The 27549-nt window shown below is 42.4% G+C and overlaps 1 protein-coding gene across 3 annotated transcripts in view; it reads right to left on the bottom strand.

Moving 5' to 3' along the window:
- Positions 1 to 27113, bottom strand: part of MBNL2 (muscleblind like splicing regulator 2) — an 88104-nt gene extending 60991 nt beyond the window's left edge. For 2 of the 3 annotated variants that reach the window (XM_066618887.1, XM_066618889.1), the window contains exons 1-2: positions 27009 to 27113; positions 1435 to 2192 (exon numbers count right to left, since the gene is read on the bottom strand). In XM_066618887.1, coding sequence (XP_066474984.1) covers positions 1435 to 1608 — 174 coding nt within the window. In that variant the 5' untranslated portion in view covers positions 1609 to 2192; positions 27009 to 27113. Of the gene's footprint in view, positions 1 to 1434; positions 2193 to 13571; positions 13767 to 27008 lie in introns of those variants that run through there. The other variant, XM_066618888.1, reaches the window with a different exon arrangement.
- Positions 27114 to 27549: the final 436 nt, after the last annotated feature.

The raw sequence follows: 27549 nt of genomic DNA, 5'->3' as shown, positions 1-27549 counted from the left end.
GACCCACACTCTGCCCCAAGGGTGCAAGGTAGGCTGGGAGGGTGGAACAAGGTGAGAGTGAACAAACTGGGCCCAGGAATGGGGCAGGTTTGGCAACAGCGGTGCCTGCCACATTCTAACCCCCCTTCCTAGGCCTGATCCACCTTCATGGGTCAATGCACCCTTGTACCAGCTATAGAGCTTGTGCAACTCCAAGCTGACCCGTGGTGGCTTACCCCGAGGAGGCTTCAACAAGCCAAAACTTCCCCACGGTACAGTGGAAGCTGTGTTACCACCACTGCATCAGCACACAGGGAGTTACGTTGGATTGGGCTGTTTTAAAATGAAATCAACAGCTACACTCTCATGGTTCTACTGGAACCTAACTGAACCTTAGGTATAGTTTTGTATTTTCCCCTCTGTTACTACTTTGTGTATGGATATGCAGCCTCATTCTATGCATGTTTACTCAGAAACACACTCCACAGAGTTCAAAGAGACTAGCTTCCTGGTTAAATACGTTTATATAGGCTTCTTCAAATTGATGTTCAACAATTGTGCCAATCTAGCATGAAAAGTTTCTTTTCAGAAACAGGCTTTCGCTTCTTTCAGTGAAAGTTGCAACACTGCACACCTTTTCAGAAAGTGTATGTATGTAAAGATATATGCGTGCCCATGCAAAAATGACTCTTTTATTGATGTTAAATGTGTTAACAGGGTCAGATCATACTTTTATTCTCTTTTGTGACTGAAGAGGGATCCGAAGGTGAGCACGCATAACCCTTTAGTAGAATACCCCAGCCTCAAACCAAGTCATTGAGTCTAAGACCCAAGGTTACGCATATACAAGTATGCAAGCAGTACAGTACATGGTTCCCCCCCCCCCACCAAGGCTTCAACCAACTTGACAAAAAAAAAATTATACACCATTTTTCAAACTGACAATCTAGGCCAGGAGTTTTCAGCAGTTTTTTTTTTTTTTTTTTTTTTTTGGCAAGTACCAGCCCCCATCCCAGTACCACCTCTGTGATTACCACTTTTATGAATACCACTGCTGCAACCTAAGATAGCAGCTGTGCGCAGGAGTGGGTGGCTTTCCCTATAGTCATCCCTGCAGCGAGGGAGAAGTATTTTCAGCTGCCGCCACCTCCTGATCTCTCCTCCACTCTTTGCTTTTCTGACTCGTAACCACTGGACAGCAACACTTTGATGTCAGTACACTGGCCAGCACAGCCACCTCCACTTCCAGTACAGTCAGGTCTGGTGGAGTATTATCATGCAGCAGGACCAAGTATCACCTGACATACTGTGAAGTACCACTGGTGATATTCATAATATGGCTTGAAAAGCACCTATCTAGACAACCTATTATATTTGTCATAAAAAATATCTTCGAACAATTAGCTGTATCTTTCCTTCTTGCAATAACTAGGGCATGTAACATTTTCTTCTTACCTTTAGAGAATCAAAGCAGGCAATAACTCTTCCATTTTCAACCTGGCAGCTTTTGGGTGGATGTGCAAATTTACATTCCTCATCAGAACGTGAGCAAGTTCCCCTCTGAAACTGTCTGCACACTTCTAACGTCAGCCATTTTGTATCTCTTACAGGAGCAACATTCAAAGCCATGATGTTACAGTGGCTTAGATTTTTTGAGAGTGACTATTAATGAAATCACCTCCAGTGAAGTATTCCAATAATTCAAGGAAACCCTTTCAATTCAAATAGCTCCTGGCAGCAATGATGTAATAACTGCTTTACAGAGTCCAATACACACAAAACTGAGCGAAGAGCTATTTATATCAAAAAGCATGTCAGTCATGAATATGTGCCACTGGTAGACTTTTGCATGTAACAGTGTTCATGTTCAGTAGCATTTCTGGTTATTAAGCAACATGAGCCCCTTGACTGTTTTGTTGACACAACTTTGTGAAATGTATTTTCATGCAACTGTACTCCTTGATAACATTTTAGCCAGCCTTGTCCTCTTTGTTGGCCTTGATTACATAGGTATAACTACACATTCAGCAGTTTTCGTGCCCAACCAAATGTTTTCTCAGGCTCTATAAATGCTGGAGTAAGTTTCCTTTCAAACAGCTGGCAAACAGATGACATATAAAGTAAGGGTACAGCTAGCTGGTAGCGATCAAATCTTGGAAAAAAGCAGATGTCTCTTGTGCAAGTGACTTCACAAGGCACTTCAATGTAAGGACCTGTAAAGGAAAAAAAGAGAAATGTTACAAAAAAAATTAAAATTACTGTTTTTCTAGAAAGCTACTTAGCTGAATGCTGCCGTAGGCTACAGATGTAAAATCTAAAAATCTGATCAAAAAGGCAGCATTCTGGGGCGGAGGGAGGCAGGGAGAAGGCAGGGAGAAGGCATGCCAGGGGAGGGAGCAGAGTAGGAGGGAGGCAGAACCAGTGGAACTCCGCTCCTCCGCACCCAGAGCCTCTGTTTTCAGACAACAGTTTTCAGCTCTTTGAATTTACGTTCTTTTAGAAGTAAGGCTTCTTCCCTTTAGCAGAACTGGCATTTGCAACATTTCATTGAAGAATTATATGAAACTGACCTCACAGAACTAAGATCAAAAGATCTAAGCACCTGATCACATGCCTGTTTGAAAGTCCTGAGACAGATCTGGCAAGGACTCAGTTACTTTCTTTCAGTGCCACTGAAATTAAGATCAGCTTATACAAAAACAAGAAGATGACAAAGATTGTGCAAGAAATCAACTGGACAAAACTACTTTACAAAGTTATTTTCCTTAAATCCTGATCAAGTATTTTTTTAAATTTAATTTCTTCTTCATGACTACAACCTCCTAAAAATAACAATTTCATTAAAATGAATCGTAACTGCTTTGCCAGGATTACTTAATCTGATATCCTGATCCATTAGCTACTATAAGTGAGGTTCAAGTTTTTTAATGTGCCTCATGCTATTTACAGGATAGCAATGAGCTTATTAAGGAAATCTATTGGGTTTACTTTAAAGCTGGCTTTATATTATAATAGCACTGGTGATACTTAGGCCATGAGGGAAAGCAGGAGGAAAAGTATACCACCAGCTGCAAAGGAAGTAGCCTCACGCAGCTACAAGGCAGAAACTCAGACTAGAATTCCTTTATGCAAGACTGGGTAATTGTGTACTGGGTCAGCATAGTGAGTGTATTCTGAAATCTGCTATGATAGAGACAGGCACCCCTTCTGCCCCAGTAATGAATGTTTGGATATCATAGATTATTTCCTCCACACTTCTCACCATGGCTAAAGCCCTCATGTGGTGCCTAACACAGAGGGCAGGAAGGCTGCACACCTCTCTATACTAGACCAGGGCCTTCCAGGTTGCATTAGGCCAGGGGTGCCCAAACCCCGGCCCTGGGGCCGCCTGCAGCCCTCGAGGCCTCTCAATGCGTCCCTCAGGGAGCCCCCAGTCTCCAATAAGCCTCTGGCCCTCCGGAGATTTGTTGGAGCCCACACCGTCCCGATGCAACTGCTCTCAGTGTGAGGGCAACTGTTTGACCTGTCGCGTGAGCTGTGGGATGAGGGCTCCCTCCACTGCTTGTTGTTTCATGTCTGTGATACTGTAGCAGCAGCAAAGGAAAGGCCTTTAATAGGTCTTGAGCTATTGCAAGACCTTCATTCATTCATATAAGTTCATCTTTAAGATATTCATTTATGTAAACTTACGTAAATTTATTCAAATTTTAAATGTAAATTAATTCTTTTTTCCCCCTGGCCCCCAACACAGTGTCAGAGAGATGATGTGGCCCTCCTGCCAAAAACTTTGGACACCCCTGCATTAGGCTATGGTGTTCTTATGTGTGGCCCCACAAAGAGTGCTGACCTGTCAAAGGAACAGTGTGTAGTGTTCAGGCCTCTGCAATCTACTCATCAAACTGAATGCTTTTCTAGGAGATTTGGGGTTGTGACATCCCTACTTCACTTGTTTATCCCTCTAGGTGGATGGAATATGAAGATGTTCCATGCTTGGCTATCAGGCTGATGGTCCTCATCACTCACAGTGGGTCCCCCGGGTACTCTCTTCCTTCAAGGTGAACTAGGAGGTAGGTTCAAGGCTCCCTGCGCATCTAGCACTAACCAGTAGGCATCTACTGATTTCTGTTATCTGCATTTGTTAGATGATGAACGTGAGCATTTCCAGTACCCTCACTTGTTTTTAACCACCAATACTTCTGTGTCCCCACATTGTATTATTATTAATTATTATTATAATATTGTCTTTCTCACTGACTCTCACAATGAGTGAGAGTCTTAAAGACTCAAGGTGGTTTACATAGGCAGGTTACCACCAATCACCATTTGTTTTTTATAAATGGTGTTTTTACAATTAATGTTCTATGAGAAACTCATAGAACTCCTCATTTCCCTCATGGTGTGGTCATCATTCTTTTTGCTGACACATCATCCAAGCTTTCAGCAGGAGCAGCCACAAATCAGCCAGGTGTTATTCATTCTTGCCAGCAGACCTCAACACTCCTCCACCTTGTGTCTTATCGCCCTGACTGCCCTCTCACAGCCCAGTGATCAGCAGCGACAGCAACTCCTCTTGACTCCATCTACTCACTATGATTTATCAGTTGCATTGGTCTCTCTTCTAAATCATGGTCAGGGTTACTCCTACTTAGCTTCTTCGGGCAAGGCAGACTACCTCCAAACTACCCCTCCTGCCCATTGTAGACCATATTATTTACAACTATCTCACCCAAATTTCTTGCTGCTACACTAGCAACTTCAGGTATCTAACAATATGGCCTATATAGTGCTACTCCTCTTGGTGAACTTGGCATCTCCTGATCTGCTTCTATTCAGGGCACTTCAGGGCAATGTTGGTAGTAATGGGGAAATGCGTGGTGCGTGAAGGGGGTGTGAAATAAAAAAGTCTTTAATATTCATTTTGCTCTCATTGCAACACTGGGATAATTAAAAAAAAAATGGAAAACTAAGGTTTGGTGTTCTATTAATGAGAGAACCTCAGGTTCATGTACTTCCTCCTCTCACACGTGGCCATTCTTTCTCTCCCCTGGTTTCTAGCAAATCATGATTTGCTATTTTTCTGAACTTGAAAACTGCGGTTTGAACTTGCTATAAAAATCAGGATTGAAAGTTAAGATTTGAAATTGCAAGTAGGAACCAAAGTTTGCTAGTTCAAACAAAATTGAACTCTCTCCCATTGGAAGGCCTTTTGGTCTGACCTTAGTCTCTTTCTAGCATTTGGTGAAGGCATGACTATTTCACAAAGCATTTTGGATAAGGTAGGCTGTTGATTACTAAAAGTGACATCTGGACTGCCGCTGTTGGGATTTCTCTCCACAAATTGAAGCTTTCTTTGTGAACGAAAGAAGGGGTCCTTTCTATTTTGCAGAAAGAGGTCACTACAAGAGGTCACTGCAGTACTATTTGGGATGCCCCCTGAAGTACATATGCTGCCATATCCATAGATTCAGTATCCACAGTTCTCTGTGCCACCACACCCTCCCCAGCCCATTATCAGGCATGTTTCTTGCTTTTACAGATGCTATCAGTGCAATGCAACAAGCAAGCAGGCAGCCTGCACACTAGGGAGAGGAGACTAAGTGAACATTAACAAGAAGCAGGACAGTTCCTGCTTTCTGTTAACATTCTGATTGTGTCCCCCTACTGTGCAGGCTGCCTGCTTGTCGTGTTGTAGCATCTATAAAAGCAACATCTTATTTCTGTTTGTTAAATAAGAAAATAAAAAACAATGTGTGTGTAGGGGAAACACTGTACATAGTGTCCCCCTTTATCCACTGTTTACCTATCCACAGTAGGCGTGCTGGGAAAGATCTCCTGCAGATCTCCTGCCTGTATTTGTTTTTGCTTCTGTTTACTTATGGATTTAAGCTGCTCCCATATGTATTTCCATCACTTGGACCCAACACTATCCAACTTTCCAGTGGTGATTCAGCTGTGCCAATGGGGTGTGCTTTCCATCCTATGAGGGGGCAGTCATGCAAGACTTCTTAAGTTCCCTTGCCTCAGGGCCACATCCTAGCTGCAGCAGTGCTGGAAAGTTGCATAGGGTTGGCCACTGGTCACATAACAGCAACAGGAGACCTTAGTGTGACTGGGGGGGGGGGCTATTCAGGCCCCCTCCCCTCAGCCATACTTCCAATCAAGATTGCCTCTTTCATGTGCTATTTTACAAAGACAAAACAAAATACAGCCTAAGCATCTACTTTTGTATTCTGTCTATCACGAAATTAAAACAGATCACACTGCATCCAGTGCACCTTTCTGTTTTCAAGCTTCTACCAGATATAGCTCACAAAGTTTGCTTTGAGTGGAGAGATTAGAAATCTCACTCAGTAAGAAATGCTAACTGCTCACACAGTGGACATGCAAAATTACACTAACAGTGCAATTCTTACTTGCACTGGAATAGGCAGGCATTTAGGCCAGAGCAGCCCAGAACTGCCCCGGGCTGCCTGGGATCGGGTCTAGAATCAGGCATAAGCGCCAGATTCTGGCCCTGCCTCCCGCTCCCCACCCTCCTGTCCATGGGTCTATTCACCACCCACCCTCACCCTGCCCTGAAGCACCTCCCTCAACCTTCCCAACGCCCTCACAGACCCCCACGCTGACCTAGAAAGGCCAGCACAAACTTACCTTACCTGGGGCCTGCATTGGCACGGGAAAGCCGACAATGCATTCTTGCGCGAGCCTCCCTGACTTACAAGTCGGTGCAAATGTGCCTTATGGCACGTATGCAACAATCCCAGGCTGGCACAAGGGACTTGCACCAACCCAAGGGCTCTTTTAGACTGCACCCTATAAAGCCACTGGGCCTGATTATATTCCATTGGATATGATCAAGGCAGCGCCACAGTGCTGGGCTTGTCATTTAGTCAAACTATTCAATTGGATTGACAAAACTGGCCTTATGCCATCAAAATGGACAGTCTTTGACTGTACCAATTTTCAAAAAAGGGGATAAGAATTTACCCTCAGATTATCGCCCTATAAGCCTATTTTCCCTACCTGGGAAACTATATGGCTCTCTTTTATTGAACAGACTGACGTCTTGGATAACAGAAAATGACATCCTTGGGGATGAGCAAGCAGGCTTTTGAGCCGGCAAATCTGGGTTAGACCATTGTTTAGTCCTAGCCCACTTAGCCGAAAAATATCTGGATAAAGCACATTCCAAATTGTATGTAGCCTTCCTAGATTTAAAGGCAGCTTTTGATTCTATTAAAAGAGACTTGTGGTCCAAACTCGATAAATTAAATACTGACCCCTGGTTACTCTTCCTAATTAGGAAGCTTTATTCAAACACCTCATGCCAGGTCAGGGTGAACTCTGAGGGTGATTTAACAGATCCTTTTCCAGCTAATAAGGGGGTTAAGCAAGGCTGCGTCTTTGCCCCCTCTTTATTTAATTTATTCATTAATGTAGAATGAATTTCTACTCTTTTTTGTTAGAGACTGATTCCCACTGCCTAAGACTTAATCAACGCCCTATTTTCCTTTTACTTTACGCTGATGACATGGTGTTACTCTCGCGAACGTGAGTTGGCCTAGGGCGCTTGATTTCTAGGTGTACCCAATATTTTTCAGACAATGCTCTACAGCTAAATTACTCGAAATCTAAAATTTTAGTTTTTGAAAGGCAATGGAAACAGCATTCTTGGGTCTTTAATAGCAAGGCTATTCAACAGGTGAAAACCTTTAAATATTTGGGTTTGACCTTTCATCATAGTCTGTCCTAGGTTCCGCAGCGCACAGCCGCTCTCAAATCTGCTAGACTATCTTTACAGGGCATCTTACGCTTTTTCTACACAAGGAGAAATTCTTACATTCCTGCAGCCTTGCGTATCTTTAAAGCCAAAGTTGTAGCCCAATTATTCTATGGGATACCAATTTGGATTGCTGTTTTCAATAAGGAAATGGAAAGAGTACTTTCAAATTTTCTTTATAAGATTTTTGGCATACCCCATTGTGTCCCTTACACCGCACTTTGCTTAGAAGCAGGACAACAAAGACTTGAATGTACAGCTTGGTGTAGATTCATTAGTTTTTGGATAAGTATTTGTTTTAATAGGTGAAATAACTCACTGATTCAGGATTTGCTTTCTGATTCTTGGACTTACTCGGGCTATATTCGCCTTTTTAGTAAGCTACGATCGATTGGTGTACCAGAGGATTTGGTAGGTAATGACTCTTTGATGCAGGCCAGAAAGATCATAATCTCTAGATTGAAAGATGCTGAATATCAGGGACTCCTTGCTGAGCAAAAAAAACCCACTGACCTTTGCATTTTCAGATTTTTCCCTCTTTGGGCCAGTGTTCTAGATTTTTATATATTTTAGATAATCCTTTATCTCGTCGTGCTTTTACGCTCGCCAGATGTAATGTGTTCCCTTCCCAGGAACTGGATCTGAAATTTAATAAAACTACGCAACAGTGATTGACATGTTCCTGTGAGTTGAGATCCAGGGAGTTTCTGATTCACATAGTGCTCCACTGCCCGCTTTATTTGGACTCATTTCTTGTCAATCACTTTGACTGTCATGGTGAATTGAAATTACAGTTATTACTTACAAATGAGAAAATGGTAAAACCAATGGCAGACTTTTTATATGAGATTTTAACTAAATGTAAAATGGAGGGAAATTTTATTTGAATCTATAATTATTTTTGTTCTGATGACCTGCTTGAATGCAATCCTTTGTGTAAGTTGCTCAGGCAGCTGCCAAGTTCTATGCCTAATAAAGGTCATCTGTCTGTCTGATTGTGCCCTAAGAAAACTTTATTGAGCAATGGTATTCAACATAAGACCTGAGGGCCAGATGTGGCCCATGGAAGCAATTTCTCCAGTCCCATTATAATTCGGCTCTCCCAACATGTGTAGTTAACTCTCTTCACATTGGCTCAATTCAAATGTAACACTCAATCATGGTTTAGAACAGTGGTTCTTTTTAGCTTTGTGACACACCTTAAAAAAACTTTACACCAACCACTCAAGCCTCAGTGGCTATAAAGGCTATTTGGCCATAGTGCTCCCCCCAAGTAGCGGATTGTTTAACCTTAGTCTTATCCTATTGTCTAGTCATAGCTAGTCTAATTGTCAGTTTTGTGACCCACCAAAAATTGAGTCTGGACCCACTGGTGGGCCATAGTCCACAGTTTGGGAACTACTGGTTTACAGTTATATGAATGAATATTGGAGAGTTATGCAATTCATTTCTCCTTCTGTCTTGCATATAGGAAGAGATGGAGTAAATGCTTTTGCTTTTGCTTTCACATTAGAACAAAGCACAATTTCATGCTACATGCGAACCTAGGATACTGGGTTTTGTTCTAACTCTAGTTGTTTAACAAACCAAGATGTCAAACATGATGAACTAGAGATTACTCTAGGAAACTAGATTAACCAGTTCTTTATAACCTCCAGTGATTACCTTTGAAGGTCTGCTCCTCTTCCACTTACAAACCTTTCTTCCCTCCCTTAAGAACTGAATGCGGGTGGGGGGGATAATTCTTCAAAACAAATCTGTGCTGATCAACAACCAGAATTGTGGGCTATTATTCTCATTAGCAGTGTTCCTTGGTCAACACTACCCACAAATTGAATAGATTAAGCAAATTCAAAGTTCAGTTTCCTATACCCAACATTACCTCTCACTGTTACCTCCTTTAGCTTTCTTCTAGCAGCTACAAGTCTAGATTCTCACTGTTTGCTTTCTTTTCCAAAGCATTCCAAAGGAAATGAAAGAAAAAGCTGCCTTTAAAAAGTACTGTATTTGTAAATGAAGAGAGGTGAGTCACGAGTGCAAAGGGAGGGGAGATTTGAGAACTGTGGATAAATGAAATTGCTGATATCTGTGGACAGAGGGATGGGGGATGTCTATATAAGTTTGATCACTGAAACCAGTGCAAGATAATTGAGAAATTATGTTCTATTCATCAATTTGCATGCTGAAAAGTCAAGACTTTCAAGTTAATTCTTTAACATTCTTCAGGTGTTAAGATTCTTAACACTCCATGGTTCAGATCTCATGCTAATCTGATCTAGCAACAGTATGGAGATAGGAAATGTGCGGATTCTTCTTTCCTCCCTTGAGTGCAGATTCACCCTTCCTTTCCATGATTTGCAATAACTATAATTTGCCACTACATGCAAGTCAGGCAGATTAGCACTAACCAGGAAGGCCTCCAACCAACTGTTTGCAAACCCATGTCAAACCATAGCTTCAAAACTGGATTTGGAGGCAATCTGTGATATCTCAGCTAGGCCAATCGTTTTGAAATGAGTGAGATCAGGAAAGAATCTTGTATTATCTTAAGAGAAAGTGTAAGAACACAGAGGAATTAATGTTCTATGAATTTCCATTAGCAAAACACTAGAAACTAAGATCAATGTTATCAAGAGAAGAACAGCTAAGAAAAATATATCACAAAGATTAAAAGTTCACTTTGGGCGCAATCCTAACCCTTTTTCCAGCACTGACATAAGGGCAATGCAGCTCCGAGGTAAGGGAACAAACACTGCCTTACTTTGAGGAGGCCTCTGTGAGTACTCCCCAACTGCAAGATGCAGCAAACATCCAGCAAACGTCCAACAGCTATGCCAGCATTGGAAAGTTGGTTTGGATTTGGGCCTTTGTTAATTAACTCAGGAACTAAAACTGTAAATATGGAATTATGTAACAATAACTGTATGAGATTTGTGACATTCTGAAACAGTGGCACTAATCATGTTTCAGGTCATCTTTCTGCAACAGGCAATTTTCTGTTTAAAATCAAAAGTATTATACCAGTGCCATTCACAAGTATCCATACAATGTATTTTATTCTAAATCAATACCACATAAATATCACCTAATAATAATAATAACAATAATAATAACAGAGCTAGAACAGACATTTATTATAAATTTATAGGCATGTAAAGCCCTTTAAGATAAATAGGACATATATGCATGGGTTATATTTTTAAGATGTAGAACTGCCTCTTTTAAAAAAAAATTGACTCTCCAGTTTTTGAAGTTAATGAACAGTAGAAGACAAACCAAGGGCATGATCCAGCCAAAGTTAAATACATTTAAATTTTATTGAAACCAACAGAAGGTATTTAAACAAATGATTAACAGCCCAATCCACCGCTGGTGGAGTGGGGCCACTGGGCCCACACTATATCCAGTGTTGGATTACAGCAGGTGGAAGGTCTCCTCGGAGTGAAGTAACATTTGTTCCCTTACCCCGTGTAGTGACCCAGCCTGCTCAATGGGGCTACTCAGATCTGCGCCAATCAACTAGCCTCATGTAATACTGACAGGCCTGGGATGCAGGATAGGATGCGGTGGAGGCCTGCTCCACTGTCCCTGCCCCCCTCCTGGGCCTGAACCATCCTGTTCCCCTGCCCATTTGCCGCCTGGCATCTGCCCCAGCAGTCATCTGGCAGGATACTGTACCCATAGGGCGGCACGGTGCTGCTTACTTGCAGGGTGTCGTGAAAGTGCTTTACGGCACTTTTACGACACCCAGTGCTGGCGCCTCCATTCAATAGCATTGGACTGCAAGTCCCCAGTTAAAATCAATGGGATGCAAAAGTGCTTTCTATATGCTGGACCATCATACCACAAGATTCCACTCAAAATAGTGAAGCACAGTATAATAGATATTTCTAACCCCTTTCTAGTAATCAGTGCATAAAGGAATGTTCAGGATTGCCAGATATATTCATAAGTTAGCAAAATGACCGATATTTGCACTACTCTTCTCCATCCAGAATAATTATATTCTACAACCAGATGAATAAAGACAAACAGAGTTAAATACTTCTATAGAGTTTTTTTTCCCCTTCAGGATGCCACATATTACTTTTATACTGCTCAAACATTATTAATAGTACATTTTTTCCCATTTTCTGAAAGTAGATTCCACTCAGGGAAGTAATATGAAGATAACCTCAAGTGTTTTCTATACAGAAAGAATTTATTGCCTCTGTAGTTAACAGATACATAACAGAAAGGGTTCCCATCTTGGCAATCATGGAGATGAAAGTTACCACAAGTGTTCTAGCCTAGTCTTTTGCCTAATGACAGGACTATTCAGTCATCATCTGTCTTGGTAAGCTGAGAGCTCTCACAAGCAGAGAGCTGAACACAACTACTTACAGACTGAACAGTTGTGGACAATTAGCAAGAGGTCTGAGGCACATGCCACACCAGTGATTTTCAACCTTTTTCATCTCATGGCACATGGGCAAGGCACTAAAATGGGCAAGGCACACCATCAGTTTTTTTTACAACTCATAAGGCACACCATGCTGCCGGCTGGGGGCTCACATCCCCAATGCCCCAACTAACAAATGACCTTCTCCCAAATTCCTGAGGCGCATTTGGGGACCATTCGCGGCACACCAATGTGCCATGGCACAGTGGTTGAAAATGGCTGTGCTACACAGAAATGGAACTCCCAATGCTATCCAGTTTAATTGACCTAGTAGAAACCTCCCTTCCAGCCCAGTGAGCTCTCAAGAGAGTAGAACTCATCCATAGAATCATTCTTCATTCAGAATAATTTTTTTAAAAAGATTAAGTCATGTAAGAGAAATGTTCTTTGATTACCACTGACTAACTTCTGATTGAAAGAAAGGTTGATGACAGTGAAATGAACTACAAATTCTTTCTTTCTGAGGCCAACTTACTATTCCTTGTGAAATCAAAAGACTACCATCCCAACTGCAGCTTCTGCCTCTTTCATAAGTGGTATTCAGCATAAATCCCCTCTGTTGCTGCTCACAGCCAGTTCTTATCAAATATGCCATCACATTTCAGCATGGTGAAACAACTGTTTTAAAAGCCAGACCTACTCATTAAATTATTCTGTTGGCTGTGTGTTCTCATTAAAAATGTATATAGATCAGAAAACTGCAGTAACTACCACCAGTCTAGCTTTTTCAGCTTTTATATAAGGGTTCCACAGTAGTTATAAGTTTGAAAATGGCCAGCAACTTGGTAACATCACATTCACATTCTGCAACATCACATTCTGTTAATGTTCACTATTAACATTACTATTTCTTATTTCTTTTATAGAAGAACAAGAAAGATGTTTATTAAATTTTACTGGAGAGCTTTGTTAAGACCATTACAAGTAGTTTGAGTCCCTAAGGACAAAATATTTTAATTCCACGAACTCCCTTCCAACCTGTCTGTTGCACAGTTCATTGATTTTCCCCCCCAGGTACAGTTCTCTGAATTCATTCAGACAAGTAATACTTTTTAGATAATATCAGCAGCCCTTTGCTTTACATGAGAGAGAGAGAGAGAGAGAGAGAGAGAGAGAGAGAGAGAGAGAGAGAGAGAGAGAGTTAAATGGGACACTTGCCTTCATTGTGATCTATTCAGACACAACAACTGAAATTGCTTTAAACTGAATTCACTTTAAAAAAGCAACAACACACACATACAAACACCTACTCTTCAGACACAGGGGAAAAAATGTCATTTCCCTTACTCGCCTAAGCAACACATATGGTATGCAACATACTGCAGCAAACTCTTTAAAGATTCAGTAAAAGAAAACCAGCCTCCTACGTACCTTGTATAGCTCTGCCTAGTCGACACTTTAATCACACAAACAGAAACCTCTAACGTAACAGTGGCCATATCTTTTCAATTGCATGATGAAGGTGACTAAGTCTACTGTGAAATAATTATTGCTGCTTATTTTCTCCTGCCTCTCTGAAAGCCGTATGCCTTATCTGGGGATTTTCCTTTAGATGATGAAGCAAAGACAGCCTGAACTCTGTTGGTGAACAACTGCAGCCCTTCCTTCTAGCAAAACTCCTCCCAGAAAACTGTAACCAATCACACAAAAGTTCAGCAGCTCTACTGGTCTTAAACTGGTCAGAATACAGTGATTGACAAGGCAGTACAGCTTGCCTAATGTGCAAAAACAATGCATCCATGCCAATGAAAAAGGAAATCACCCTCTCCTTGGAAAATGGTGTTTCTGAGAAGGTAAAATAACACCTACAAAAAACAGAAATATCAGAAAACAATGTCACTAAATGATGCTGCACTGATTCATTTGTAAGGCAATTTTAGATAGCTTTAAAAGAAAACATGTAAAGACAAACCTATCCATAACTGAAGAAAATATATACTAAATTTATTTGTGAGGATTCAAATACAATCCACTAATCATTTTCTCAGAAGCAGTCCCATTGGCAATCATAGAACTACTCTGGAGTAAAAAGGTTGTGGTTAACTGGATACCATCTGTTGGTGCAGAGATTTGTTCATGTATATTAATCTAAGTACTGTAACATTCACTAAATAAAAGCTACCGAGTTGATACAGATGAATTCAAACTCTAAGTTCATAATCTTCACACTGTTGTGGCAAATGCATTTCTACCTTAGAAATATAATTTTGCCAGTGTGTCATCCATTCAATTCACTTGCTTCTTCCCAAATGTTAAAAAGATGCTAATTACAATATTTTTAAGTTATCTGGGAAACATGAGGTAGTAAAAGGGAGAGGCATCTACAAAATACAGTAAATAATTTTCTGTATGAAATACTAAGGTTGAAGTAAAATTTCTGTGGCATAATATAAATGGGCCTGGAATTCTTTCCAGAAGTTAAGAACATAAGAATATAAGAACAGCCCCACTGGATCAGGCCTTAGGTCCATCTAGTCCAGCTTCCTGTATCTCACAGCCCCACCAAATGCCCCAGGGAGCACACCAGATACAAGAGACCTGCATCCTGGTGCCCTGCCTTGCATCTGACATAGCCCATTTCTAAAATGAGGAGGTTGCACATACACATCATGGCTTGTAAACCATAATGGAGTTTTCCTCCAGAAGTTCTAACTTCTTTCATATAAACATGCAATTTATCACATTGGCATTTGCTTAGTCCCCTACAATGCAAATTCACTTAACTTCACACTTAAAAACACTCCGTTTTCCCCAATATCACACCCCTTTAAGTTTGCTTAAGCACAACAAGCAATGTGCAACATGGAAAAAACAAATCATTTGTTTATGATTGTTTAACACATTTATGATAAACTCCTATATACACTTTCCTGGGAGTAAGCCCTATTGCATACAACTGAACTTACTTCTGAGTAGACATGCATAGGATTGCACTGTTATGGAGCACTATTCCAACAACTCCAAATGCATTGGAGCAATGGTAATAAACACACACACAGATGTGCACTCACATCACTACGCACATGTAAGTCACTACTTCTTCCAAATGCCTGTATCAAGAGAAGATTATACAATTCTAATATGGATCTGGATTTCTTTATAACAGGGGTGCTCAAACTTTCAACTTTAGGGATGCTGGACCTTTAACAAGTGTATAGAAGAGAGAATTTCAGCAGGTGCAACTTGTCATCCCACAGATTATAATAATAATAACACTTCCTCAATAATAATTCTTCACTTCCTCAAGCAGAGGCTGCTAGTGGAGGCTACTACAATAAAGAGAACCAGGGGCCACTGAAGGCCCTGTTCCTAACTGCCATCATCATAATTTGACATATGGACTGAACTTTTGTAAATGAGACAGCAGTCAAGCCTCTACTTAAAAAACATTGTTGAGCAGATATGGTGTGGCAAACTTCAGACCTATCTCTAGACTTTACAACTTCCCATTTTGAGGTAAAGTTTTGAAAACATGGTGGCAAAGCAATTTCTGTCATAAGTGAATGTAGCCTTTTCAATGCCACTTCAAAGCCTTTCCTGACCCTTTTCAATGCTGCTTCTAGTGAGGCTATGGTACTGAGACAACTTTGGTAGCCCTGGTAGGCAATCTGTCCTAGTTGGTATTTCTAGATCTTTCAGAACTGTGAACTTAATATCTTGCTGTGGTGATTATAACATCTGGTGAGGGTTACTGGACTTGAGTGGTTCCAGTCTTAAACAGAAGGACACATTTAACTGAGAAATGATAACAAGTAAAAATGTGAAAAATTAGCAAAAAAAATTAACAATATTTTAAGTTGCTGCAGGACAGATAAAATTGGGGGAGACGAATGTTGCTCCCCAGCTGCAGTTTAAAGACCACTGATCTAGACAAATATAAAGCTCAAGTTCATGGAAATACCAGATGCTTCAGAAAAGTTGATTTTGCTTTGGTAAATGGGTGAGCTGATCAAAAAGAGCTCATAGCCTAGGGCAGTGGTTCTCAAACTGGTCGGTCACAACCCACCAGCTCGTGTAACACTTCCCCCGTCCCTTTAAGGGGAAGGGGAGGGAGGCAGTGATGTGATCCCCAGGATCGTGTTGCTAAGGGGGGAAGGCGGGATGCTTTGAACTTACTTTTTACAATGTAGGGCTTCAGCAGACTGCAGGAGCTGCGGAGAGCCCTGTGCAGCGCTCCCTGATGCTTGAAAACTGCAATCAAAGTGGGTGCAAAGCACTTCCATTTTGCAGGAGGTGCTTTGCGTCCACTTTGATTGCAGGTTCCAAGCGTCGGGGAGCACTGCAAAGGGCTGCGCAGGACTCCCCGCAGCTGCTGCAGCCTGCTGAAGCCCTACATTGTAAAAAGTGCAAAGCACTCGCTCTTGCCCCCCCTCGTGACATGATCCCAGGGTTTGTGTCGCTGCCCTAGCCCCTCCCCCGCAAGAACTTAATGAGGGAGTAATGCTCCCTCCCTCTAAGTTTGAGAACCACTGGCCTAGGGATTTTGCTGGACATAATGCTCTGTCTGGTGGTGCATATGACAGCAATGGCAGAGGTGTCCTATCACACATCTACTGCATAGACTACATTCCTCATACCTTTATACATTGCATCATAACCTCTCAAGCCAACTACTGCAACATACTACATGAAACTGCTCTTGAAGAAAACATAGAAACTTATCAGGTTTAAAATGAGGTGGGAAGATAGGAAAATATATAACCAACTCTGCAGCAGTTGCACTAACTATTGATTGTCTTCCAAGGTTAATTCAATTTGCTGGTTTTTTAGCATTTTAAACCCTTTATGGCTCCTACATACCTACTGCACACCACCCACAACAATTAAAATCTGCGCTGGGATCATGTTCCATCATTGCATGAGATCCTTGAACTTCCTCAAAAGGAAATGGAGGGGTAGGGAAATCTTAAACATTATAACAGTATGAAGATCCAAGACATTTGGGAATTTAAAGATACTTTACTCCCATTAAGGATTTTAGTACCTAGGATTTCAGTACTATAATTGGGCCTTGATAGCTAGCGAAAACATGTGAAGATGGAAATGTTCATGCATATTCTGCTTCTGATGACCTGGCCCATCAGCTGAAGAACCACAGCAATCTATGCTAGCTAAAGCCTAAGGAGCCTTCAAAAGCAACCCCCATAGAGTGCATTACAGTAGCACAACCACAAGATTACAATGGCATGAACAGCTGTTGTAGGTCTAAAACTGAACGAAATTGCAAGGAAAACACTCCCGGCCAGCAGTCTGCTGTTACCAGTTACAGCTACAAGTAGATTCTGAAGTTCTCCAAGTCTTAAACCTGAGTGACAAGGGGAGGATGATTCCCATCTGTGATGGGTATCCCTATCATTCCCACTAAGGTCACAATGCCTGTCTATCATCATTACTTCAAGTTAATCTAGATACTGCTTTGGTAAGCAGTACAGCATGGAATTCTTCACTGTGGCCAGATAGAATAATGCAAGCACATGACATTTTAGGATCTGAAGACTTCTTCACATGTTATATTTTAAGGTAAACCTAAAATATTTTATATGTGCAGCTAAAAATGTGAATTTGACAAACAAGTATCTGCAAATGTGTATTACACACTGGCACGTCCTGTTATGTATACACTTGTTGGCAAACCTGGATTTGTCTCAGTATAAAATGTGACATGAGTCTGAGTAACATGGGGGATTCTGTCATGGACATCACTGTCATATGGGTCCCAGTCCACTCTGATAAAGTCATCTGACAGCTTTACATACATTTAATAAGGGGCAATACTGGTCCCCTTATGGAAAAATAACGAGCAGCCACCCATTCATTACCTTTGGGATCTCATACAATGAAAGTATCAAAAGCACATAGAGATACCCAACAAGACCACTGGTACACAATTACTTGTATCAGTCACTAGTGAAAATTGTTTGTCAAAACTGCAAGTACAATTTCAATGTAATTCACTAATTAAAAACCAGACTGGTAAGTAGCAGCATATTTGCAGCATCAGATATGCCTGAAATTGCGAACTATCAATTCCATAACCTTTCTTTCAAAATTTGGAAATGGATCAGTAAGTAGCTATGCAAGCAAATCAAAAGATGGGAAGGAGAAGAGAGAAGGAGGTATTTTGAGGCCATACAACTGAACAGCAGACAAGATCAACCTTTCCCAGTCAATGATCCACAGATGACAATAACCGATCAAACAGTCCCACTTAGGGAAATTACTGTTTACAAGCAATCGTACCACTAACTTAGAGGCACTGGTATCTCCAATGAGTGAGGCTGGTACACATCTTTTGGTACAGAGAAAGATTGCACTAGTTTCACAGACACCTAATGGATGCTGCCTGTTATATCAGTGCTAAGCACATAACAAGTCTGTCGTCTCCCTCTACCATTCTGAGTGTCATGTCATAGGAAAATGCTTGTCCTCCATACTTTAAATTTTTCCCCCAAGGCTCTGAACTCAGCCTGTTCAGTACTCAACTATACACCTAGAATTTTTAAAAATGCTCTGTCTCCCGGCAGCAAGGTAAAAAGGCTACTTTCATCCTTTTCATTATTTATTTTTTAAATATATTGTATTTGTATCCTGTCCTTAAGAATTATATCCTCACAACACAATGTGCAACATTAAACATACAATGTAGTAATAATTTAAACAAAACAAAACCACAGCATCAATAAAACATAGCAACATATTCCACGTAAGACCAGACTGGTCTCAATTCTGTTTTTAAAAACTCTGCAAAATAAGATCTTCAAAATCTAGAAGTCTAGAAAGGTCTTCCTGGGGAGAGAATCCCAGAGTTGGGCCCACCACCACCAAAAGGTCCTGTCCCTGGTACCTGCCAAATGAATTACAGGAAGGTCAGGGAGAAGGGATGGAGATGCCAACCTTACAGCTCAGGTAGGTTCATATGTGCAAGGCAATATTTAAAGTAACCTAAATCCAGACCACTTAAGGCTTTAAAGGTCAATACTAGCATTTTAAATTGAGCCCAGAAACAAACAGGCAACCTATGTAACTGGTACAAAGTTGGTGTAATGTGTGCAAATTGCCACGCTCCTACCAACATCCTGATAACCCACATTTTGAACCAACTATAGTTCCAAATTATCCTTAAAAGTAGTCCATTGTACAGCACTTTAAGCGGTCCAGTCTGGATGTGATCAGTGCATGGGTAATTGAAGCTAGGTCTATTTCCTCTAGGTAAAATCTTCTGTAATTGAAGCTAGGTCTATTTCCTCTAGGTAAAATCACAACTGGCAAACAAGCTGAAACTGGTCCTTGACTAAATATCCAAAGATAATGCTGTGATTAGTTTGTGTATTTGGTTCTTCTGGGGGAACACAACTCCAACCAGGTCAGCAGAGCTCTAAGCTTACCTGGATTACATTTCAGTTCATTCACCCTCATTGAGTTCAGTATTGCCTCCAGACACTAGTTCAAGATTGCTACCACTTTCTTGGATCAGATTAAGAAGGAAAGCTGAGCTCCCCAGGACCATTTTCTAGGTACAAGCTTCCAGGAAGGACAGGAACCAACCCACCATCACGCCTCCAAACCCAACCCAGCTAGATGATCCAGAAGGATACTACAGGGTCAAAAGGCACTGAGAGGTCCAGAAGAACCAACAGAGTTGCACTCCTTTCTATCTCCTGGGACCCACCACACTAACCAGGGCAGTTTCTGTCCGAAACTCAAGTTAAAAAGCAAATTTTAAAGGAGTGGGAACCTTGATGAGGCATTAGCTACGTAAGACCTGAATACCCTCTGACAGATCTGGAACAGCAAGGCTCAAGATCAAAGATGGCTGGCCCCAAACGTCTAAGCAGCCTGTTCACATATTCAGTGTGAACACAACAAAAACTATCGATATTAGACCAGATGGCACACTTGACACATTCACTTCTGACTCTTCCAGTATAAGAGTCTAAGCTGGAATGGATGTGAGCATTCTTATCTGCAAAATGTACTGCAAACTAGTCACAGCAAGCAGGGCCTAGGTGAGGGGGGTAAAGAGGGTAATTTGTATCCGGGCCCAGGGTCAGAAAGGGGGCCCAGGAGCCAAAGGAGGGGGCCCTGAATTTTCCTGGGATCTTCCATTTTCCAGTCTTAACCAAGCTCACTGTCCATGCGGGGTGCTGTATCTAGCTACCAATGCCAGGAAGGCAGGTAGATCTGAGCTCTGCATGGGGAAGACTGGTAGACCTGGACTCCAAAGACTATTCTGGCTGTTGCCACTTTCCCCCTGCCTGTTTTGCCCCCATTCTGTCCAACCCCCCCCCTCTGTTTTACCCCCTCCCTCTTTGGGAAGGGGCCCAAAAGAAACTTTGTACTCCCTGATAAAACTCCTCTCAGAGGCCCTGATAGCAAGCTACAAAAGGTTCAGCATACTGCTCCCTTGGACCCAAGTGTAAAAGATTCTTCACAATTTTGAAAAGCTTGCTGGATGATATTGTGCAGATGCAACAGTGGTGGTGAAACACAGTTACAAATATCACTGCTGCTGCCGTTATTACTGTACTAGCAGCCAGCAGCATTACCCCCACTCACCACCCTGAAAAAGTCTTTGTCGTCTGCAGAAGCCTGTGCAGCCAGATCCTGTGCATGTCACCTATTAAATAATTCCCACTGAGATGGAGCAATAATTCACAAGCAACTATACAGGTACAGCCTTGTTATACACTGATTTTTTATTCACGGATTTGACTCAACATGAATGGCCATTGCAAATGATAAAGAATGTCTTTGCAAATGTAATTTGGAATGTCATTGCAAGGAATGTCATTGCAAATGATAAGGAATGTCTTCTCTCTACAATGAGAAGGAATGTGCTGATCCTAGGAGAAGGGGAAAAATGCATCTCTTTAAAATCACAGTTTTTAAAAAACTGCTTTTCTTACTGTTGTAGAGACACTCATGCAAGTGATCATTCCATTCTTCAGCTGAGCCAGGCAAAGGCAGGGGATCCTTTGCATTTCTAATTGCTGCCTGCCTCTCTACAACAGTAAGAAAAGCTGTTTTTAAACCACAATTGTAAAGGGATGCACTTTTTTTTTTTAAACTGCTTTTATTTTATGGTATCAACAGGGAGTCCCAGAATCAAACCCCTGTAGATGTTGAGCCACAACCTTATTAGGAGCAATGGAGAGCAAGAAACCAGAAAGTGGGCCTTTAAATCTATTTTTCCACTTTTTTTTTAATCCACAGATTTTTTTTTATCCACTGGGGTTCTGGAACGGGATGACCTGTACATAGAATTTTGGCCGTGGTCTATAGCACAACATGTCAAATTTCTACTCTGTATTCAAATGACCAGTCCTATGATTAACTTCAATCTCTAAGTAATTCTGTTTGCAAAGCGGTTGGAACATTCATCACAGTGAACTGGAAGAAACAACCTCTGGATGAGAACAGCTGAGGCCGTTAGGCATTTCACCAACTGGAAGAGATCCAATGAACAGTAATTTGCACATGGTCTAACAGCAAAGAGAGTTCACCACCACTGCCACAAATATGGCACACTGTGCATGTGCGTGAGAGTCATAAAAGGTGGATTTCAATAGAAGTCCAATGCCCTTTAGAGGCAGGGAAGATTTGAACCCATAGAAGGGTATATGACAAGGGTGCCAAACTTGCTTAAGAGCCACATAAGTTAAAACTTCACATGTTTGAGAACCTCAAGAGAGATGTTTGAGAGTTGCAATATTTAGAAAGCATTTGAAGTCTCAAATATATTTATTCACCATGAACATTAAATTGGTTTTAATCCGCTGGACTTGGTTTCTGCCCAGGTAAATAATTATACCTGGTAAAGTTTATACCCGCTAAATGATTATAAAGCTTGAAAATTCCTTATTTACCTTTTACTGTATATAAATTATAATGCAAAAAGGAGCTCAGCCAACATATTTCCAAGAGCTGCACATTATATGTCAAAGAGTCACATGTGGCTCACAAGCTGTAGTGTAGCCACTCCTGGTATATGGTATAACTTTGCTAGAGCTATTTTCTCAACATTCAGAACTGAAGTTTGGACTATGCACTGTAAGTAATATCCAGTAACCAGAGCACCTGTTTCTGAGTGAGTGCAGAGCATCAGATTCCAAGTAAATATGTTTAGAACTGGAACGCTAAAGCTACTAGAGTTTGCCAACTTTTTCAAATGGGAATCCTGGTGTCCTTTTCAACACCTAGTTTAGAGACTAACATTCAGTCCCAGCTAGAGGATGTACAACATTAGGATGCAACAGAGAAAATGCAGACAAGAAGACAAAACTTTGGGTTGATTGTGCACATATCTTCACAACACACCACAAAGAAGTAAATCTCACTAAATCAACAGGACTTATTTCCACACAATATCTTTAGGATCTATGCAATTCTAAAGATGCTCAAGGAAAAAAGGTGTCTGTCTTTTTGTAGCATCTGGCAACTGGCATTAACCCATTTTTGCCCAGCCCACAGGTGTACACATTTTATCCCCGTTGTGTATATGCAACATTGGGCAGAAATGGCTTAATGTTCTATTCCCTGATACCAGCTTAAAGGAACAGGTTAATACATGTGGAATGAAGCATAAGAATCTCCTTGGCATAAGAATCTACTCCTTCTTCATCATTGACATTTTCCAGTGCCAGTGGATAGGGTGTGTTTGTGGTTTTAAAAACTTAATGAAATATCTAGAAATAAAAAAGTGTGCAGCAAGTTGTAACCTGGATAAGAATATATCTGAGGTTTTGATGGCATGTTTAAGCATTACTGAAGCAAAAGTTGTCTTACCAACTTGAGGAAGGACTGTTTCTGTAGCACACATTAGTATGACACTTAAAATGTTTATTTTATTTTAACCTTTATTGGCATAAAAACTTAAAATATTACATTTCAGCCCAATTCTAACTACCCCCCCCCACCAATGCAGCCACACTAACAGAAAGCACACTTCATCCTACAATGTGGGATCAGTTGCAGATGTCTCCTCCTGGCAAGCTTTCACTGCCCGAATAGATCTCCTTGGATCAGTGGTTCTCAAACTTTTAGCACTGGGACCCACTTTTTAGAATGAGAATCTGTCAGGACCCACCGGAAGCGATGTCATGACCAGAAGTGATATCATCAAAAAGGAAATTTTTTAACAATCATAGGCTGCAATCCTACCCACACTGACCCAGGAGTAAGTCCCATTTACTATCATTGTAAAACAGGGGTGTTCAAACTTTTTGGCAGGATGACCACATCATCTCTCTGACACTGTGTCGGGGGCCAAGAAAAAAGGAATCAATTTACATTTTTAATTTTAATACGTTTGCATAAATTTACATAAATTAATATCTTAGAGATGGAACTTATATGAATGAATGAAGGTCCTGCAATAGTTCAAGGCCTATAAAAGGCTTTGCACAAAGCAAGGCCGGCCTTTCCAGGCGTGGAACAGCAAGCAGTGAAGGGAGCCCTTATCCCGCAGCTCACATGAGAGGTTGAATAGTCGCCCTCACACTGAGAGCAGTTTCATCAGGCCAGTATGGGCTCCAGCAAGTCTCTGGAGGGCCAGAGGCTCAGTGGAGAATGGGGGTCTCCCATAGGCTGGATTGGGAGTCCCTGAGGGCCGCAAGTGGCCCCCAGGTCGGGGTTTGGGCACCCCTGTTGTAAAATACTATGTATTTTAACATGTAACATATTAGAAGTACAGATGTGTAAAATTTCCCCAGATGCAGTCACATACCATGGTACCATCTAATGCATCAAAAACAGAATATTGAAATGAATGGGAAACCACCTGAAATTGGCTCGTAACCCACCTAGTGGGTCCTGACCCACAGTTTGGGAAACACTGCATATCTAGACAGCAAACATATTCTACAAAATTCAACAGAAGCTTTGTTTTCCATTTCCATATGGGTAGGATTGCACTTTTTTGTCCCAACTGATCACAGAAGCAGGAGTCTAATGTACAAATGGATGCTCTTGCTGGACTAGGAACCATCAGACAGACTGGATACAGATACATATCCACGTACAAGGCATTCAGTATGACACCTATCAACAGTACATAGTGGAGATGTGGTGCACATTCCAATCCATCTTGCATGGCATACAGGAATCAAACACCCACTGTTCTAGCCCACTAGCTGCGTGCAACTTTGTATCAGCACTGGAACAAAGGGTGCAAATCATCTCCACTAAAACTAATGTTAGTTTCTGTACTGTGTTCAAATTGTGGGGAGGGGGAGAGAGATGCACAATCCTATGCAAGTAGAAAGAAATCTCAGTGACCCCCCCCCCCAACAAGACTTAGGGCCTAATCCTATCCAACTTTCCAGCACCAGTGCAGCCACAAATGCAGCTCCCAGGTAAGGAAACAAATGTGTTCCATGACTGCACCACCACCACAGGATGCAGTGCACACCCCATTAGCACAGCTACATCAGCGCTGGAAAGTTAGATGGGCCCTTTTTCCTATATAAAGTGAATACGGAACTGCAACTTTAACTATATTTTCATGCCCATAATCTTTTTCCATTCAAAACCAGACTATACTGTTTACAATATACAGTATTTGACACTACCAGGATTTCATGAATTCCAAGAGTCTGAAAAGCCACAGCCTCCAATGCCTCAACATCTGAAACTGTATTTCAGAATCAGAATCACCTTTATTGGCATACACCCCAATAACAACCCAGCAAGAAGTATTGCTAGTAGGGTAATGACTTCTTACAATTTTATACAACAATGTCAGATTATAAGATTAAACAAAGCCTAAAATTATCCTTGATAACTACAGAACATAAAATTAAAAAATGGTAAATTAGATCTAAAACCAGAAATATCAATCTTGTGTTAGCTAGCAAATTTCCACACCATCAAGGAACTGTATTTTAAAACATAATTCCTTTACCTCTTACACTGCATTTGAAATTTCTCCTCCTGTCAAATACTGTGGTTTGCCTCTGCCTCCATATTTCACATTTGTCAAATCAGTAAGCACTGAGTTTCACAGATTGTTACTTTTTGCATCAACCTCACCATCAAGTGGAGCTACAAAAATGGGAAACACTGAAGCGCTTCTGTACACAGTTGCATACAGGATTGCCTTGCAAACACCTTACAAATAGGCTTCCTCCCTAGCCAGAAAGAACTCAGTGAAACGCAAACATTAGTTCTGCTCACTGCTGCTGCCTACCAAAGCCACCGGATTGCCAACTGCTGAGTTAACAAAACTATGAATCAGCACTGAACCAAACGTAATAGGGGAGTAAGTTGCTTTCTCTTTCCACAGAGTTTCCACAGAAGCAGTAAGTTGCTTTCTCTTTCTCTTTTCTCTTTCTCTTTCTCTTCTTTTCAAGAAGCAGGAGGCTGATTCAATCCTGGTCAGACAAGCACATAACTTTCCTTCTTTACCCAAACAGAAGGACAGTCGGAATAATCCTTAACTTCCTGGAGAATTGCTGAATGCTTCTGCCTTTCACTCAAACAATTCCAAAGAGTTTAGCTTGCATATGCTACTCATTACTTGGGGGGGGGGGGGAAGAGGGACAAAGGAAATCCTTCCTCAGTTTCTCTCCTCTGAAGAGCTGGATGTTGTTTGTTTGTAGGCAAACCCAATGGTGGGAGAGAACAAGGCCACACTCCTATTCACTCTTTTTTGGGAGTAAGCCTCATTGAACATAATGGGACTTACTTCTGAGCAGACTTGCATAAGATTGGATTGTAAGTGAGCTTTTCCCAATCAAGGAAGGTGCTATGGGAATGAGGCTGCAATCCTTTCCACACTTTCCTAGGAGTAAGTCTCATTAACTATAATTGGACTTACTTCGGAGTAGATATGTAAATGATTGAGCTCTGAGTTCCCACGGATTTTGACTGAGATTTGAACATGCTCTCTATGTAGAAATTCCCCCCCTCCCCCAAGGCTGGCACCCCTCTTCTCCGCACATTTTCTGGCAAGAAATATCCCTGGGTTTGGTTTCTAGTTGCTAACTGAATGGATATCTGTTTCCAGGGTAGGAGAAATCCACAGGCAAATCAGGGGTTAAACACATCAGCACCTTGGGCGTGAACTGTGCTTCCCCAATGCCCTCCCAGCCCGGCACCACATCAGCACGAACATCAATGCGAAGGCAGAGTCTAGAGGGTAAACAGGACGCCTGGCAACGCCGCTCGCCCTCGCCACATCCATTACGCAGGGAACCTGCTGCACTCATCTCCATAGCACCCGTTGCGCGCTGGTGTAGACCAAGAGACAACACTCAGGGCACAAAAATCCTATGCCTGGCTACTCAGAAGTCAGTCCCATTAGAGTCAATGGGGCTTACTCCCAGGAAAGTGGACAGCACTGCAGCCTCAGCACCCCATTCTCTGCATGTCTACTCAGAAGTCAGTCCCACTAGAGTCAATGGGGCTTACTCCCAGGAAAGTGTGGACAGCACCGCAGCCTCAGAGCCACATCCTATGCCTGTGTACTCAGAAGTCAGTCCCACTAGAGTCAGTGGGGCTTCCTCCCAGGAAAGAGTGGACAGGACTGCAGCCTCAGAGCCCCATCCTGTGCCTGTCTCCTCAGAAGTCAGTCCCATTGGGGTCAGTGGGGCTTCCTCCCAGGAAAGTGTGGACAGCACTGCAGCCTCAATCACTCGCTCCACACACACGCGCGAGCGCGCGCGGGCAGGCGCCAATGTTCCCTACGTGCTTCCTCTCTCCAGCCCACCACCCACACCTGGTCGCGCACCAAAGCGGGCAGAGCCCAAGCAGGGCGCCCCTCCAGCAGGGGCTGGCACAGCCCAGCAGAGTCCCCGCGACTGCTCTCACCTGCCTGGGGAGTCCGAGCTGTGGCGGCGCCTGGGGAGGGGGTGGGGGGCTCGGCGGGAAAGGCAGGAACTTGTCAGCTCTCCAGGCGCGGCGAGGGCGGCCGCCGAGCACAGGCTGGCCGGAGGAGCCCCTCCCCAAAGGGCAGAGCCCAGCTGTGGCGCCACCTCCCCGCTCCTCCTCCTCCGCGTCGTCTAAGGCCGCCCGGGAGACACAGTGCGGCGTGAACCAGGAACAGCTTGCTCTGCGGCGGAGACAGTCCTGCCGCCAGTGCGCTCCGACCGCCTCTCTCCGTGCCAAGCCGGGCGCCACCGCACCGCTGCCGTGACGCGCGCACGCAGCCTGCTGCACACACACACACACGGCTATGTGGGCTGCAGGCTGCGGAAAGGGTTGCCAGCTTGCCGCTGCAGGGCATGGTCCGTGCTGGGGAGGAGGCAGGCAGCCCAATCCTAGCCACACTTTCCTGGGAGGAAGCCCCATTGACTCTGATGGGACTTACTTCTGAGTAGACAGGCATAAGCTTGGGCTGCGAGTGAAGTAC

The sequence above is a fragment of the Tiliqua scincoides genome, chromosome 3 (genome assembly GCF_035046505.1).
Source record: "Tiliqua scincoides isolate rTilSci1 chromosome 3, rTilSci1.hap2, whole genome shotgun sequence".
Taxonomy (NCBI): domain Eukaryota; kingdom Metazoa; phylum Chordata; class Lepidosauria; order Squamata; family Scincidae; genus Tiliqua; species Tiliqua scincoides.
The sequence above is the reverse complement of the archived record's forward strand: the minus strand, read 5'-3'. Positions and strand labels throughout refer to the sequence as shown.